The following is an 18281-nucleotide window of genomic DNA, read 5'->3' on the forward strand; positions in this document are numbered from 1 at the left end:
ATCACGGTTTTGTTTTGTTTTTTTTCCTGTACGTAATGAGGATGTCTTGATCCGGTCTTAGTTTATGTTTTGTATAAATAAGATTATATATAAAGCATTTTGTACTCTGGGAGGAAACACATTATGCAGAGTTGTAGATTTTTAACTGGAAAAGACGGGTGGGGGTGGAGGGATAGTTTAGCCTTCTCTGATTTACAGGTGAAGGTGCTTAGTCAAGGTCAGCAGGGGGCAAACCCCGGCGAGAGCCCCTGGTCTGATTTCAGTTAGGCTGGATAGGCCTGCTGACTGCTTTTAGATCCATGCCTTTTGCTACCAGCCTGGATCAGGTGGCCAGGAACAAGCTGCACTGGGTTTGCAGAAATCAGAATTTAGCCGTTTGAAAACAAAGGGGTAGGTTCTACTATCTGCTTTGGTCTGACTCCACCATCAAGTCATCCTTTCTTGGTTATAAAGTTTTGGGTCCCACCCCTGCCCCCACCCCACCCAATAGACTTGCATTTGCGTGTTGAGGGCATGTGAGTGTCAGTGCTGTCAATGGCTGGTTCCAGCAGAAAGGGCAAGAGCTAAAGGGCTTTAGGGAGTAAGAGAGTCCTCTAAAGGTTAATGGGATCTTCTTAGGGATGGATTTAGGAGTCTGTGTTTGGAGGGAACAGAGATTCTGGCCTTTGCCAGAATCATCTTTGATCTGGGCTCTGCTCATAACCAAAGGAAGCCAAAGATCCTACAGTGACTTCTTGCCCAACTGATTTGGGGTGGACACTGACACATTGCCATCACTGCTAGTGTCCCCAGGAGTCTGGAGGCCAATGGTGGCTTTTCTTCAAGGTTCAGTATCTCAGCTCCTGGAGGACGGAGGATTTCTTATGTCTAGTAACCACTTAGTCCCTTTCAGCATTCACATGTGGCCGCTTGGCATCTGTGTTTATGATGTAGAATGACCCGCTGGTGCCAAGAAAGGGCACAGCAAATACTGTGACTCAAGTCTCTGGATCTGAAAGGCTAGCATTTTAGCAGAGGCTAAGCAACAGCTATGATGGGCTCTCAACACTTTATGTTCATGCCAGACAGCAGTCATAAGAATAAATAAAAATGATTTTGCTTTGGGATACATAGTACATGTCTTCAAAAGATAGTATGGAGAGTATTTTAATGTTCACAAGAAGCTGCCTTGTCTCAATACCAGGAAAGACTCTGGCAGAAATATAGCCTAAGCACTGTGTGCAATTCAAGTCGGCCAAGGAATATGACCTTCCTTTTTCCTAGCTGAAAAAGTCAAGGTTGTGGTTCTGCAAACCAAAGGCACCAAGAGGTGGACTTCAGTCTAACTGTGCTTGCTGCACTGTGTTAGTAACCAAGGTCCTTAAAAATAGGTTTGAATAGGCTGAAAAGGTGGCTCTGTGGTTAAGTGTACGGGGCTGCTCTTCCAGAGAACCCGGATTGGATTTCCAGCACCCCTGTGGTAGCTGACAACGACTTATAACTAATTCCAGTTTCAGGGGATCAAATGCCCTTTTCTGGCTTCCACAGGCACTTCATACGCATGGTATGCAGACATGCATGCAAAACACCTACTCATACACACAAAATTTTAAAAAAATTATATAAAAAATATATATATATATAAAATGGGTTTGATTGATAGGGTTTATTAACAGACCAACTTTTCATTAATGAAGCTCTGCTGAGTTTAGGGCTTGAGATATATCAAGATTGGCTTAAGCTAATATTTACGATTGTCCGAGATATGAAGATTTTAGTTAAGGAGAATTAAGAGTGTAAGGCTAGAGACGTGGCTCAGTGGTGTGATGGTTTAAATAAGAATGGTCCCCATAGGCTCAAATATTTGATGCTCAGTCCCCAGTGAGTAGCGCTATTTGAATGGATTAGGAGGGGTGGCCTTGATGGAGGAAGTGCGCCACGGGGGTGGGCTTTGAGGTTTCAAAAGCTCATGCGCAGTCTCTCGCTCCCTCTGCCTGCCGATCAGGATGTAGCTCTCAACTGCTCGAGCGAGTGCCAGGTCTGCCTGCTCACTGCCGTGCTTCCCACAGTGATGATAATGGAACGAGCCTCTGAAACTACAAGCCAGCCCCCAACAGAAAGCCTTCTTTTCTCTGAGTTGCCTTGGTCACGATGCCTCTTCCCAGCAATAGAACAGTGGGTAGAGGTGCCCGCCACCAAGATTGATGCCCCGAGTTCAATCTCTGGAGCCCACGTAGTAGAAGGAAACCCTCAATTCCTTAAACTTATCTTCTGACCTTCACATGTGCTTATATGCTCTAGCCACCACATATGTAACACACAAAGGCGCACATACAATCAATAAATACGTATGTTCTTCATGTTTTAGCAAGATGTCAAGGTTGGTGACATGAAGGGATTAAGGGTAAGCACACTTGAGTTGCCTATGCCTATAGACGGCTTTTATTTATTACTTTATTTATTAGTTCTCCCCACCTACATTTTGTTGTTGTTGTTGTTGTTGTTGTTTTAGACAGGGTTTCTTGACTGTGCTGGATCGCACTCTATAGACAAGGCTGGCCTCAGACTCACCGATATCCTCCTGCCTCTGCCTCCCGAGCGCTGGAAAATTACAGGAGTGTGCCACGACTCACCAGCTCCTACTTATGTTTCAAAAGATCCTTTCTTTCTAAATAACAATTTAGATAAGTGCCACAATTTATCACCAGAGATTAGATTTCTGCACTGGGAAGCAATAAAGCCTCACAGGGCGGTGTTGCCTGTCCATTCACCGGGCAGGAGGTGTGTCTTCTGTAGGCGCTGGCCTCCACTTCCTCAGCTATGAGCTACATTTCTCGCACTTCAGTGGCGTGGTCACCAAGTCTGACTTGCAGTCTTTGACACGCTGACCGCACACACTGCACTCAGATCTGGGGTTTCTCCGTTTAGGTCTGTGTCACGTCCCTGCCTGGACTTAGTCACTTCCTGTATAAGGTGTGGCACAGTTACAGTGTCAAAGTTCCTCCTGATCCCCCTCATCAGGGGCCTCCCTCAGCTCTTCCCTGCTCTTCGCAGCTGTGCTTTGCCGTGGCCTTGCTTCGGGGAAGCAGCCTGGCCCTGTGTCCAGCAGCTTCCCGCAGCAGCAACTTGGGACGTCTGATTTTCTCAAGCCTTTCTTCAGACATAAACAGGAAAGGTTAAGATATAAACTTCCGGATGGAAGACAGAGTCAAGCGTGAGTTCCTTCCTTCTTCCTCCCCTCCTTCCACAGATACTCCTTGATGTCTGCAGGGTGTCCTGCTCTGTCCGGAGCACACAGAAAGCAGATCAACGTGCTTTTGGAAAATATCTGGGCTAGGCAGGGAAGTGGATAAATGCACACTTTTTCCCTCCTCTTCAGGTGGTCCTTAATAGGTTGCCCTGGCTGTCCCAGAATTCACTGTGTAGACCAGGCTGGCCCTGAACTTACAGAGATCAGCCTGCCTGTGCTACCCACTACGTACACATCATTTTGAAGAGAAATCAATGTATGGAAGAGCTGGGGACACATGTTCTGGGGAAGAAATAGTAGCATAGTTAAAGAGTCACCACCAGGCTTCTCCTCGCCGGGTAGCTGCCCAGCGTCAGCAGGCTGAGGAGGACCAAGGTAGGTTTAGGAGTAGCCAGTACCTGACGGAGATGGAGAAGTCTCCTGGGGAGCTCTGGCTGGCCCTGATGATGAAGAACCCAATTTCTTTGCCCATGAGTAAGTTTTCTGCTTGATGTCGAGAGAGGCCTTCATGGAACCACCTAGAGCAAGATAGGGCAAAAAGTTCGATGTCACACATGGTGGTGGGGGGGAGGGAGAAGGGACATGGAAGAGAGGTGGCTCAAGGGAGGAGGCCAGGGACCCTGAGTCAGGGTGTGGGGCACGCATTCTAAAACCTAGCAATGTCGAGTCTCAGCTTTCGGGGAAGCGATGGGCCGCTGCTCTGCCGTTGCTCTCTGTCTTCCCTTCCCTCCAGAAGTTTCGCTCTGGCTTGGGAAACTTGAATCATGAAGGTCTGCTGCCGTACCAAAATGGGCCCATGTTGGAGGGATTCACAGCAGGATGCAGCCCCCCCTCCCCCCCACTAGGAAAGGAATGCAGAGAAGAAAATGTATGTATGTACATACACGGTTTCTGTATGTAGAATGTATGTAGGTGTGAAGGCGGGGCACCCATCCCCTTCCTGAGATGCCAGCGGCGGGACCCTGATCCCCTGGGTGCCTTCAGGACAGTTCCAGCTCAGGGGTTCAGGCGTCCCTAAGAGCCACGTCTACGGTCACCTCCTTCATGAGCCTTCCCCTGCAATTTGAGGTCACCCCCCCTACAGAAATCCAGGTTGGAAATGTCTTTCCTGAGGAAACAGAGACACAGAGGAGAAACCACATTTCCCAGAGCACACGCACAGGGTGGCAGTGGCTGGAATGTTCAAAATAGTCAGACACGCCAGGGAAGGCCAACAGCGGCTGCAGCTTCCGACAGGAGACCACAGACTCTTCTCCACTCGGGAATGAGGGTTTTTTCCATCACAGCTGGCACAGGTGGGACTCTGTCATATTGCTTCTAGATGGCTGCTCTAATTGCTGCCATCAGAAGGCTAATTAATGCCCAAGTGCCTTCGGGACAAACGCACGGCAGGCCTCAGCTTCCGGCTCCTTTGTGCTTCGTAGAATGTGAGGCCCTTGACTCCAGACACTTCCTCCAGACCTGGGCCACAGCAGCTGGCTGGTGGTGCCCAGCGGGCCTGGGGCCTGGGGTTTCTGGTGTCTCACACCTCGTTTGCCACATGGAGGAAACACAATAGCAGCAGGAGTAGGAGGGAGGTTTGCTCTGCAGCAGCCATAGCTCAAGGGGAAGTTATTAGCAGAAGCAATGGGCAGACCAGGGCATTCAGAAAAGCTATGTTCTCTAACTGAAATGGAGTATGGGTTTTGTTTTGTTTCGTTTTTTTTTTTTTTTTTTTTTTAAAGACTTCCCAAATTTTCCACACGGTTTCTGTCAGACGCAGGAGGCCAGGGTTTCAAGCTTCCTTATTATTCCAAAGCTCTTCTTTCCCTTATTTGACATCTTTTATTTATTATTTTTGGGTTTTTTTTTTTTGTTGTTGTTGTTCGTTTGAATTAGTTAATTAATTACTTTGAAATAGGGTATCTCTATACTACCCTGATAATCCTGGAACTCTGTAGACCAGGCTGGTCTTGAACTCACAGAGATATGCCTGCCGTTGCTTCCTAAATGCCTGGAATCAATGGTGTGCACCACCACAATAAACCAATTTTTAGGGTGCTGGGGGGGGGAGGCAGGGTTTCATGTAGCCCTGACTGATTTTTAAACTTTGTTATATGTTAGAGGCTGGCTTTGAACTTCCGATTTTGCTTCCTAGAACTGCTAGGATGACAGCTTTTATTTCATCTTGGCTGGGTCTGACAGCTTTTACTGACCATCTTTGAACACGTGGGACCGTTTCCTTGGTGCTAGGAAAACAGTGGTGTGCAGAGCAGACAAGCGACTTCACGCTCAGGGAACTGACATTCTAGGCGGCCCAGGAGACACACTGTAAACAACAGAATAATCTAAAACGGCATGCCAGGGGAATTGTGAGAGCCGGGAGAGAAAATGGAAACCAAGTGGAGAGAGGATGCTGGGGTGGGAAGTCATTTAAGATGGTCAGGGGGAGATGGCTTAGTCAGCAAAGTCCTCACGCTGACAGCGTGGCAACCTGGGCTGTCATGACCCCCAGCACTCTCACAAAAGCCTGGCTTTGGGAGGTGCAGTTCCAGGACTGAGAGGGGGGGAACTATTGCAGGAAGGACCCCAAGGCTCACCAGCAAGTAATAGACCAATGTAGGCCGGGTCTCAAAAGATGTGGGTGACATTTTTACAGGTGACACGTGATGCTCTCTCCTCTGGCCCCCACGATCATGCGCGCACCACCACTGGGATAAATTGGTAATGAGAAAGGCTTAGTGGAGGAGGGGTGGTAGTGGTGAGGAGGACCTGGCAAAGGAGGTGGAGGAGGAGCAGCCAGGGCATTGGAGGACCGTGGGGAGGAAGCTGAAGAAGAGGACACAGAATATGTTCCAGGGGGAAAGAGGTCCCATCGTGCTGAGATGGTGGCTGAGAGAGAGCAGCAGCAATCTGTCACTGGCAGGGACCTTGCTAACAGGAGTCCTGGGGGTTCCCCAGGAGATGGGAGGATGGAGTTGGTAATAGGGGTACAGGAAAGGAAAGGAAAGGAAAGGAAAAAAAAAGAGTTGGAACCAACAGTTTCGTGGTTTTGTTTTTCGTTTGTTTCTTTGGCTGAGGACATGGGTGATTACAACAAGCCTGTTAGCCGACAGGACCGCTCCAGGAGAAAGTAGATGGGGGGAAGGGCAGGAGGACGAACATGTCTCTGCTGGAAGCTCCATCTGAATGGCTGCCTGAGCTGCTGGTCCAGTGGGAGTGGGCCCGGGGGTGGGGGAGGGGATCAAGATGCTTCTCTTCTGGTGGTTTCCACTGTCCCCCCCATACATCTGGGAGGACGATGGCAGAGCTGAGAGGTAGGTGGGAGAGGGACTGGCATGCTGTGGCCACCTAGCAGATGACAGCAGCACCGAGGGCCCATGGGAGGTCAGTGGTCAGCCTTTTGGTTCAGTGGTCTCTCCTGGGTCGTGGAGAGTGACGTCACTGCCCCTCATCTGAGTCATCAATACCTCTATGATTTTCTTTCAAAGCCAGTGCTCTTGGGGCTAGACCCTGGCTGTGAGGCGAGATTAGATTTCTATCTAACCTTTGTGGTCAATTCTTAAGACAAACACAGACCAATCTGTGTTTCACTTCCTCTTTCTGGAGAGAATCCCCTCTCTCCTCCCACACACAGCCCGACTGAGGTGAGCAAGCAGAGCTAGTCTGGGATCCCTGCTTAGGGAGGAAGGCAACGGCTAATAAGCAGTCAAGAGGAGCTTTGCAGGGATGGCTTTTGAGCTGGGACGTCCAACAGCGCCCCCTTTGGGAATCTTGGCGGTTCTGCAACTACATTCATTATAGGTGGTTTTAACTTACAAGTTCTCTCTTTTCTCTGTATGTATATATATATATATATATATATATATATATATATAAAATTAAGTAGGCAATTCATGTACGTGGTGTAAACTTCAGAAGGGAATGTGATGCCATGCAAATAAATCATCCTCCCACCCTGGCCTTCCGCTGCCAGGTTCTGGAGGCTGGCGAAGGAGATCTCCAGAGAGAGGCAGGCATTTCTGACAGTTCTTTGGGTATGCATGGATAATTTTAGTGATGACTGAAAAAGTAAGGGGAGCGTGTGTGGGTAGACCCATCCTGACAGGCTGGAAATACTCACTCAGGAAACTCGATATCTATAAAATTCTTCGGCACATATCCTTCTTGGCTTCCAAGCTCCGCCTTCAGCCACTCCTCCTGGTTGCTTAGTATCTAGGTGGAAGAGAAGAAAGGACAGGCACTCTGCTGAGAGGACACGAAGCAGCAGGACGGGGTTGCAGGGCCATGAGAGGAAAATAAGCCTAAGGAACTGGGTGGGATATCAGCTCTAGGCCTTAGTGGGGAAGGAGGGCAGACTCTGGCTTAAGTCTCTAGGGTCTGACTGTTTTTTACCTCATTATTTTTCTCCGCTTGTGCCGCCCACCCACGCCATCCCACTGCAGCTCAGGCCTAGCCCTCGGAGACTGCCCTGAATTCTTCCTTGTGATTTTTGTTTTTTTACACTTTACTTATGTGGGTGCATTTGTCTCTGAGTGTGCACGGTTATGCCACCACTTGTCTGGGGAGGTCAGAGGACAACTTTTGGTAGTCCTCTCCTTCCACCTGGTGGGTCCCAGGGGTCAAAGTCACCTACCGAGCTGTTTCATCAGCCACTAATGAACTAATTCATTAGGTGTTTGTTTGTTTGTTTGTTTTGTTTTGAGATAAGTTTCACGTGTAGCCCAAGCTGGCCTGGAACTCACTGTGAAGGATGGCTTTGAACTCTTGGTCTTTCTGCTTCTACCTTCCTTCCATGTGCTGGGATTAGAGAAGCGTAACATCATGCCTGACCAAAAATTTACTTTTAAACAAGAAGACTAAAACTAAGATATCTAAGTGAGACCAGCTTTGTAAGCTGTAATCCTTTATATTCCCACTGTGAATTTTTTGGGATAGGATTCAAGATACAAGGTGGGTGTCTCAGGCCTGTCCTCTCACCACTCAGGAAGGTGAGGCAGGAACATTTCTGTCAGTTGGAGACAAGCCTGAGCTAAGTAATAGTGAGTTCCAGATCCCAGAGTGTCTTCACTCTAGCTAGGGAGGTTAGAAGTACAGGGCCTATTGGTCCACGGTTGAAGATTCCGAATTTTTTTTTTAATCTTCAGATTTATAGAGAACCCCCGAAATATTTTTTCGGCACCAGAAAGAAAAAGAGGGCACCAGATCTCATCTTAGATGGTTATGAGCCACTCTATGGTTGCTGGGAATTGAACCCGGGCCCTTTGGAAGAACAGGCAAGTGCTTTTAACTTCTGAGCCATCTCTCCAGCATTCCCTCTCCACCCCCACCCCTACCCCCACCCCCAAAAAAGATTTTGAACTAAGAAATAACAGTAAAAATGAGAGTTAATGAGCTCGGGGTGGGGTAAAACCAGGGGAAGAAGAAGAGGAAGGTGGGTATAGCTCAAGGTGAGGGATAAGGGAGTCTGAGCTAAGAAGAGACAAGGACCTATTTCAGAGGATTCGAGGAAGTAAAATCAGGCAGGCTTTTGTAACCTCTTGGGGTAGCTGAGGGTGAAGGGGATTCTGGGAAAACTTCGGGTTTCTAGCTTGGGAGACAGAGTGGGTGGTGATGTCTCTACTGAAATAGCGAGGAGCAGGAGCAGGAGGAACTCGTGGGCTTCAGCTTGTAGCGGGTGAACTCAGCTGCAATTCTTCAACCGAGAAGAAAAACTCAGTGAGCTGTGGCTGAGGATGTACGTGTCGGATGCAGGAGAGAGCCCAGGGGTGAATGGGGTTCCAGAAAGGGTAGGACTGGAAGTCCTGGGTCCCTTGGATTCCTCTCGCCCACAGCAAAAGCTGATGCCGAAAGCGCCCATCCTCCTTCTCTCCGTCCCTCCCTCCCTGCCTCCCTCCCTCCCTGCCTCCCACAGAGTTTCATGGCCTAAGCTGCCCACCAAATTCCTAAGCAGCCCAGGGTGGTCTTGAAGTTTTGATCTCACTACAATCCGTGTTCCTCATGCTAAGATTATAGGCAAACTCCACCACGCTGCTTATGCTGAAAACAGTCTCCCGGGCTCCCGGGCTTACAAGGGGAGCCCTCCCCTCGCTGAGTGTCATCCCCAGGCCCAGGCTCCATTTATTTCATTTTTCTCTTTTGAGACAGCCGGTGAGTTCCTGGCTGCCCTGGAACTCACTATATAGACCGGGCTGGTCTTGAACTCAGAGAGCTCAGCTTACTTTTGTTTCCCATGTGCTGGAGTTAAAAGCATGGCACCGATATGCCTGGCATTACCTCTGATATCACTGCTGAAATGGAAGAAAAGGAATAGTGCCGTTAGGTTTGGAGCAGGAAAAGCTGGTTCCTAGCTTGAGCTCTGTCACTGCCTGTGTGACACAGGACAAATCAATTAGCCATGTGAAAAGTGGGGATAATAAGGACCCCCTGGAACCTTACAGAGCTTAGGTGAAGCTAGACAGAGCTCTGGCAGGTGAACACCCTTCTGAAGGAAGATTTTATACATATGTGTGTGTGTGTGTGTGTGTGTGTGTGTATTTTTTTCTTAAACAGGGTTTCTCTGTGTAGCCCTGGCTGCCCTGGAACTTGCTCTGTAGACCAGGCTGACCTCGAAATCAGATCTACCTGCCTCTGCCTCCCAAGTGCTGGCATTGACGTGCTAGTATACATTCTTTAACACACACACACACACACACACGTTCAGTGCTGTATCTTTATGAGGGAGGACTCCAGTTCTGAAGGACATGGAAGGGTTTGTAGTTCTTGCAAGCATTGCTCATGAGTGTTTGGGCTGTAATCATTTGTTCTGGAGCAGTAAAAGCATGCCCCATATTTGAGCTCGAGAATTGCTGAGAACAGAAAACTTTCTAAGATCAAATGTGGCTCTGGGCTTTGCTGAGGCTGGGTGTGGGTCTGTGTGTGCTGAAGGGAGCGAGGGGGTGGGGAGCAGCGACAATCTAGGTCAAGGGAAGGCAAGGAAATTCAGCAGTGGCATCTTCTCCCTGCTTAAAAAGCACGAGGCTTCCCCTCTTCGCACTGCTCCCAAATCACGGACAGCTTTGGAATTGTTTTTTGGTTTTTTGGTTTTTTTTTTTTTTTTCCTTCCTATCACAAGGGACCTTCGGGGGAGGGGAGGTGATTTGGCCAGAGGAACCAATGTCAAATTCTCAGCGAGCGATCGGGGTGAGGTTTGGAAATTGGCTTATCACAGTAAGAATCACACTGTGATTCTTCGCCCCTCTGCGGGCCTCAATCTGAGTAATCATGGCTAGGGCTCAACTACCTCCTCCAGAAACTAAAGGCTGCCGGCCATTTGTCTCCACCACCCGGGGCCTGACCTGCCAAAGACTGTTTTCCGGAGAGGCGAATTTACAGGCATTTTATGGTATATAGAGGGTTATTTTTAAAATCCTATTTTCTGCAAAGAAAAGTGGTGGTGGTTTTGTGTGTGTGTGTGTGTGTGTGTGTGTATTTGAGGGGTGGTGGCTTCCTTCTGCCTTGTGGGCCCTGAGCCTCAAAGCTTCCTGTTCTCATCTCTCCATCAATTCAGTTTTCCCTATCTCTTGTTCGCATCATGAACACCTGAGCAAGGAGTTCAGCCCAAACACACGACATTCTACACTTAAATTGCTGTATCTTCTTTCTTAAAATGTTCCCTAGGAGAATAATTTTCTGGGTTACATGGTCTGAGAATAAGCTAGATGTGGGAAGAGAAAGGCCAAATAGTACAGCTGGGAAAAAATGTAAAATTGGATGAATGTACAGCTCTTAACAGGTATCTTGGAAAGCTGAAGCTCCGAGGAAGTTAATTGTGTGGGATTAAGTCGGTGCTTTTAGGCCCCTCTTAGCAGGAAGAAATGGAGTTGACTTGGACCCATTACAGAAACAGGTGGGAACAAACTGGGTCAAAAGCCGTTTTTGCAACGCTGCCGGCAGATTCTGATGTAGATCTGTGCATCTGTGTACCCTGTGGAGCTACAGGTCCGAACATGAAAAGTGTGATTCCCAGTGTCCCTTCCAACTCTTTATTTCCCCGGAGAACATGGGTCATGCCGCTTGGCAGAGGTTCCTTGTCCACCTCCTTATCTACCATTTTACCCGGATCAGCATCTAGTAAGCAAATACTGTTTTAGCCAAGGAATGCAGAGAAGAAGCAGGAGAGAGTAGCTGGCTGAGCTAGCCAGACCCATTCTTTGTACTAATTCTCTAATGAAAGTTTGTTTAATCTTTAGCGCTGAAGGCCAATCAAGAAGCCTGAGCACCCCAGAGTGACTTTCTAGGGCACTTCAGAGCTGGCCTTGAAATGGTTTGCAGTAATCCCTGGGCGTGTTTTCTGCCTGGGGATGGGGATGATTGACATGGTCACTAATGGCCACCATTCAAACATAAGAGCTCTGGCCCAGGCTCTCTGCGCTTCCTTCCTGACCACTCTAGCTGCACCGGGCAGAACTGCAAAAGGTGGGTAGAGTTGGCTGGCTGCTGGAATTCTAAGTGGCCATGTAGATGCAATTTCCCAGGTCAGGACATATGGGCTGGGTCCCTATTTGGGGATGTGACCTGAGGTAGATGTTGGGAGGCACTCTGCTGGGCAGGAGTCTCTCTGTTCTCGGGGAGTTTAATCAATGAAAGAACCCACCAATAATTCATTCATTCATTCACTCACTCATCTAACATTGGTGAGAAGTAGCTTTCTGCTCCTGGAGATGTTGAAGTATGTGTGGTCCTCGTCTCTACAAAACTCTGGCCAGTGGAAGAGCCAACACAGAAACGGGCAATTTAGATGACAGGTAGTAAGTAACTGTGGTAGTGAGAGATGGCCCTGGAAGGACAGTTGGCCCGAGGCAAGACTGTAAGTGTGTGAGATGCTGGGAAACAGACAAAGAAGAGGGTTGGTTTTTCTTGGGACTGGGTAGTAAGGAAGGGAGAGGATCAGTGGGTGTGTGTGTGCTCTGGAGAGATGGTCAAATACAAAAGGACACTTGGAGAGTGGGTGGGGGGGTGAGCCTGAGACAGGATGATATATGTCGCAAGGGGGGCAGGGGCAGTGTGTCCTCAGGGATGCGTGCTATGTGTATGTGTGCACACACGTGCCTGGTGTGTGAGGGTGATGAGACTGGACAGTGTGTTGGAGTCAGATGGGCTAGATTTCAATGAACGGATATGGGAACCACTGAGTGCTTTTGAGCAAGGAAATGATGATATGATCTGATTTGTCCTCTAGAAGAGTCCTTCTGGGACCAGTATATAATGTGATTGAAGGAGGAAGAGACAGGAGGCAATGGCTTCAGTCAAGGGGCTGTGTGATCCTATCATCTGAGCAGGCAGGGCAAGCAGGAAGGCAGGTACTGATGATAATATGGCCACCACTTGCCCAGGATCTGCTTTGGGCCAGCGCCATTACCTTTAACTCCTTTCCTCGGCTCTGCAGGGTAGGAAATCCCTCCATAGATAGAGGTAGAGAGTGATGCTCAGATCCACAGTTACCTAGGCCCAAGCCGCACAGCTCACAGGCTGGGAACTGAATCCATATTCATATGGTTATAAAGCCTGTGTTTCTTCCCTTGTGTTCCCCCCTCCCCCTGCCATTACACTTTTTTTTTTTTTTTCTAATAGGGAAGGGCCTTCCTTGAGGGACTTAGTGAAAGAAATGTATTTAGAACAGAGATAGTGCATAGGGAACGGACAGAACTCCACCCAGGCCCTGGCTCAGTCACTGTCTGCCTGTGTGATCCTGACATGCTGTTTAAGTCCTCAGCCTCCGTTTCACGATTATGGAGTGGAGAACGTACCCCCAACATCCTAGGTCCTCTGAGATGCTTCAGTGGCACATGTGCCAGCCCTGGCTTGCAACAGGGCCTCAGCTGGTGGCAGGTGAGAGGTGTGCAGCGACTGAAATTCGATGGTACTTCGACCACAGACAAAGGAATAGCTTGGAAGGAAGTTAGGGTAGGTGGGTATAAAGGGGTTGCGTGGGCCTGGTGGCAGGGGCCGGAGGCTATGAGGTAACATCCAGCAGACAACCGGTTCTGGGCTTCAAGGCAGAAAGGCAGAGGTTAGTGAGGGGAAAGAGCCCCAAGAGAGGAGCAGCTGATAGAGTCTCATTCCATAGGTGTCTTGGTGGGACATTCTAGTCATACAAAGGAGGTGTTTTTTTGTTTTGTTTTGTTTGTTAACTTGACACAGGCTAGAGTCATTTAGGAAGAGGGAATGTAAGTTGAAATCAGATTGGCTCATAGGCAAGTCTGCAGGGCTTTTTCTTGATTGATGATTGATGTGAGAGGGCCCAGCACACTGTGGGCTGTGCCATCCCTGGGCAGGTGGGTCATAGAGCACAGGTAGGGAGGTAAGCCATGAGTCAGAAAGCAGCGCCCCTCCATGGTCTCTGTTTGGGTTCCTGAGTTCCTGCCCTGACTTGCCTCAGTGATGCGCTTTGATGTGGAAGTGGAAGTCAAACAAAACCCTTTCCTCCCCAGGTTGCTTTTGGCCAAGGTGTATATCCCAGCAACAGAAATCAAACCAGGACACAAAGTAAAGGGCGGACTTCAGAGGGCCCTGGAGCCAAGAGGGGAAGCAGAGGGCACCCAATGCAGAGGACTGTTTCTGTCTGAGCAACAGAGGAGAGGAAATAGATAAGGGGCCAGGCTGGGAAGCAGAGCTGAGGGAACGCTCATTTGCTGTGCTTCCTTCTATTCTGCTGGATAGCGGAAGGTAATGGGAGCTTAAGCAGGCCCTCAGGGTCTGTGTGTGATGAATGTAGGGGCGGAGCTAGTCGGAGCACTGGGTGCTCCAATATGCTTGGCATCTGAATGGTCACAAGGTCCACTAGAAGAGGAAGGGAGAGACATAGCATCACATGACAAAGTGTGTCTCTGTGGCCCCAGTAAGGATCCAAAGATGCAAAAGCCACATTTTCCTCCATCAGTAGCCCAGATACATTTGAGCTGATAAAACTTCAAACTTGGGACACTCTGGGGTCAACCGCAGTATTAGGTCTTTCAGGCTGAAAGCAGTTACGAGTTCGGGGTGGGGATGGGGTGGTAAATGAAGCCTTCTAGTCTACAGGAACGTGCTCTGTGGGCACTTCCCAAGTTGCCCTCTGACACCCCAATGAGGGCTTTGGGGAGCCATAGTTCTCTGTGGCAGGATACAACAGTGACCTTGGTGACTGCAGACAGAGAGGACCACCTGGACAGCTGAGGACCCGAGCTGAGGCCAGCTCTTGGAGGGTGCCCTGAGGTCACACAGAGGGGCAGGTACGCTGTCACCACATTCTACCCAATATCCTGTGGGCAGGTTTGTATTCTTTCGCAAACCACAAGGGCTAACTTTTGGAGCATGTAGATGGACAGTTGGAACGTGGAAGAAACCCAAAGCCACTTCAGCTCTGCAAGTGGGGGCTGAAAAACAAGGCTTAATAAGCCCTTTCGTGGCTGGGTGTGCGTGGCCTCTGTCGAGCCGCCTCAGGGCTGCTGCCTTTCCCCGGCTCCCTTCACCTGCACCCTTTTCATTTGAAGCCCAGCCTGGCACTTCTATGGGTTTGCTGTTTCCTGGCGCTCACACTGCCCTCCCTGAAAGGTGGAATCCCATGTTCCCTCCCGTGCTCCAGAGCTGAGAGCCTAGATGAAGGTCCGTCAGAGGCACGTGCTATCCACCCCACGCCACAGGCATGGCAGAAGAAGGAGGGTGACTTATGCCAAGTCTAAGTTTCTGTCACCCATCCTGGTGTCTGGCACATAGGTGCCCGGAAGGGATGCTTTGGAAGGGATGTGAACTTATCTTTATATAGAACGGTACTGGGCTGTGCTCAAAGCAAGGCTTCTTAAAGATGGCTCCTCTGGGGCTGGGAGAGGGTTCGGCAGTAAATAGCCCACCGTGCAAGCATAGGGTCTTGAGTTTAGGTCTCTAGTACACACATAAATATCTGGGGGCAGAGGCATGTGTCTGTAATCCCAGCACAGGGGAAGTGGAGGCAGGTGGATCCCTGGAGTCACTGGTCAGCCTGCCTAAGCCAAATCAGTGAGCCCCAGGTTCAGTGAGAGACCCTGCTTCAAACAGCCAAGGTGGAGAACAGAGGAGGAAGACACCTGATGTCAACAAGGGCATGTGTACCCATGTGCGCAAGTACATACATGTACATATGTGCACACACATACAAATACACACACATAAACACGTGCACACAGACACGCACGCACGTATACACAGTGACCCTTGCTTACCCAACTGGGGTGCTATTGTGATGAGGGACCTGACGCTTGTGTCCTCCCTACAGCAACAGCCTGTTCCTCTGCCTGTCTTTCTTCCAGGCAGTACTAAAGGGATAAAGCTAAGAAGCTGCAGCATTTGTCTACATGTGGGTGGTCAATCTCTCTCTCAATCTCTCTTTCTCTCCCTCCCTCCCTCCCCTCTCTCTGCTGTGTTTTGAGATAGGGTCTCACTTAACCCAACTCACACCACGTAGCCAAAGCTGGCCTGGAACTCCTGATCCTCCTGCCTCTCCCTCCTGAGTGCTAGGGTTACAGGTATCCTCCCACACCTGGCTTGGAAACTCTCTTTTAAAGAAAACATTAGGAGTAAAAAGAAAATAATATAAAAATAACTGTGCACAGTTTTTCCAGAGGCAAAGGCATAGGTTGTTAGGTGGCCTTGGTGGCCGGTTCAGGGACCCCCAGCTCACCTACCTTCAGAATATCTCCAGTGTGAAAACTCAGTTCATCCTCACCCGAGGCCATGAAATCAAACTTGGCGACAGCTTCCATGTCTTGACGGGGAGCTGGAAGAGAAACAACGTGGTCATTGTGCCTTCCCACCAGGGACAGGCTGCAGAGCAGATGGCGCTGCCTGGCAGGCTCAGCAGTGGGCAGGAGGGTCGCCCAGTGGATGTCTGCAGGCTGGAGAGCTGGGCTCGGGCAGCCGAGAGGGCCAGGCAGGGCCAGGGCTCATGTTTGCGACAAGCGCTGCTGCAGCCTTCCAGATCTGGCTCCCCACATCATTCTCTGAACCACTAGACACCAGGAGTAGGAAACACAGTCAGTGGCAGCCCGGCCCCTCTCCCTCCGGCTCCCTTGGCCCCCGTGGCCTGTTACTGCTTCTGGGGGCATCTCTGTTTCTCACTGATAAGGACGGAGGCCTGCTATCAACTGGAACTTGAGGCCCAGGGGCCTAGAAAGACTGCTCAGCAAGCACTGTCCCTCGGCCCTCCCTCAGCAGCTATATTTAACCAGGCAGTGTTAATTAGACAGATGCCATTTTCCCTTTTACATCTGAATCATTTAAGAGAATTAGACAGTATTGGCCAGTGGGGAGCTCGGTGTCCTTCTGCCCAGTTTGACAGTAGGAAGCGTTTTTTGGTTTTTGAGCTGGGGAACTCAGTTGGTCTGATAGCTTGTTTTAACATCATGATGCAGCCCAAGTGCATTTCAGAAATTTCAATTTGGATCCTTCTGAATTGAATTAACCCACCTCACAGTAACACCCAGGTACTGATCACTATGTCTACCTATACAGTACATTAAATAGGAAAAAAATCAAATTATTTTGTTTTAAAATAATTTTGTTGGCGGAAGAGGTGGTTCTATTGATAGGGTGCTTGTCTAGCATGCATGAGGAATTCGAGCCCCAGCACCACATAACCTGGCCATGGCTGCACACCCTTGTAGGCAGAGGCTGGAGGATGAGAAGTTCAAGGTCATCCTTGGCTACGGAGTGAGTTGGAGGCCAGCCTGGGCTACATGGCATCCTGTATCAAGATAATAAGGACAGTCCTAATTTTATGGAACAAATCTCTCCCCAGCCGACGCAGCCTGAAGCAGAAGAAAAGACTGTGTCACTCATCTCCCTATAAACTATTCTCACTGACTGTGGCACTTAATCAGCAGGACTGTCACATTCTCTGATCCTCTGCTAAGACAGCTTACTGTCAGGGCAGCGTCTGGAAAGCTGAGGTTTGGCATTTATACTTTACAAAACTGCACTAATTCTCAAGCCCTTTGGGTGAGTTAATAAGTTAACTCCCAGACCTAGCGGGTTCTCAGCGATCAGGACACTGGGGCCGCAGATAGTTCTCTCGGAGACTTCTATCCCTCTCAGCGAGATCTGGGGACATCAGGAAGGTAGCAGTAGGTGGCAGGGTACAGAGAGAGCTCTGGGAAGATTAGAACCAACTGCAGCAGGGTGATAGTGAGAGGCTCAGGAGGCTAACTTCCCACATCTGCTTTGTTTCCTTGAAGGCACTCTGTGAGGTGACTATTACCAATCTCCAAAGGCAGACGGAGAGTGGCGCATCACTCAGGAGCCAAATAAAACACCATCTTTGACGTTCCGTGCTCTCCCAACAGTCACGGGTTATTTCCACACAGCAGCAGCACAAATGTATTCCTTTTCATGCACTTTCTTCAAGATACATCTGTCTGAGGCAAATTAACATGTTTCTGGCCTAAGTCAACCCCCTGAGCAGGGAGGAATACTCTGCCCTTCTTCCTGAAAGCTAAATGCTTTTGCTGAACTAATTCACCCCCATTACCTTACCACTCAAACCTTTCCTTAATTAAAGCCTTGCCTGTGGTTTGCAGGGGGGACATGACTTTTGTGGGTCACCACCACGGTATCCACAGTGGACACTTGGTCACCTCAAGAGATCAGGAGTCAGGTGAATGGTCCTGAAAACCATGATCCCACTTGCACACAAATTTACCTTATTAAGCAAAGTGAATAAAAGGGGGAGGCAAATATAAATGTACTAGAAAGTCTTGTAAATTAGAGATGAGAAAAGCACGCTCCGGGTGTGACCTTGAGCTTGGGAAGATCAAGCCTGAGTGCTGTAAGTCACTTGGGTGAGAAGGCCCAGACAGAAGTAAAATTGCTGCTGAATCGTGTCACTTTTCTGTCTTCCCCTGGGAAGGCTGGCAGTGTGGCAGGGCCAGAGGTACAGGCACATCTCACGGCTCCCCAGCTCTGAAAACCCAGTTAAACAAGCCCGCTCTCTGTGAGATCCACTTCTGTTTCCATTTGTGAAATAAGATCTGCTTGGCTGCTGGCTTTTTTTGAGGGGGAGGCTATTCAAGGTGGGGAGGGG

The 18281-nt window shown here is 49.3% G+C and overlaps 1 protein-coding gene across 2 annotated transcripts in view; it reads right to left on the reverse strand.

The window, feature by feature from the left end:
- The window catches only part of Grap2 (GRB2 related adaptor protein 2), a 73338-nt gene that overhangs the window by 8031 nt on the left and 47026 nt on the right, over positions 1-18281 (reverse strand). The window contains exons 2-4 of one of the 2 annotated variants that reach the window (XM_021640341.2): positions 15889-15980; positions 7332-7423; positions 3628-3747 (exon numbers count right to left, since the gene is read on the reverse strand). In XM_021640341.2, the coding sequence (XP_021496016.1) occupies positions 3628-3747; positions 7332-7423; positions 15889-15966 (290 nt within the window). In that variant the 5' untranslated portion in view covers positions 15967-15980. Of the gene's footprint in view, positions 1-3627; positions 3748-7331; positions 7424-15888; positions 16252-18281 lie in introns of those variants that run through there. The other variant, XM_060389019.1, reaches the window with a different exon arrangement.

This window comes from Meriones unguiculatus, chromosome 8, assembly GCF_030254825.1.
Source record: "Meriones unguiculatus strain TT.TT164.6M chromosome 8, Bangor_MerUng_6.1, whole genome shotgun sequence".
Taxonomy (NCBI): Eukaryota; Metazoa; Chordata; class Mammalia; order Rodentia; family Muridae; genus Meriones; species Meriones unguiculatus.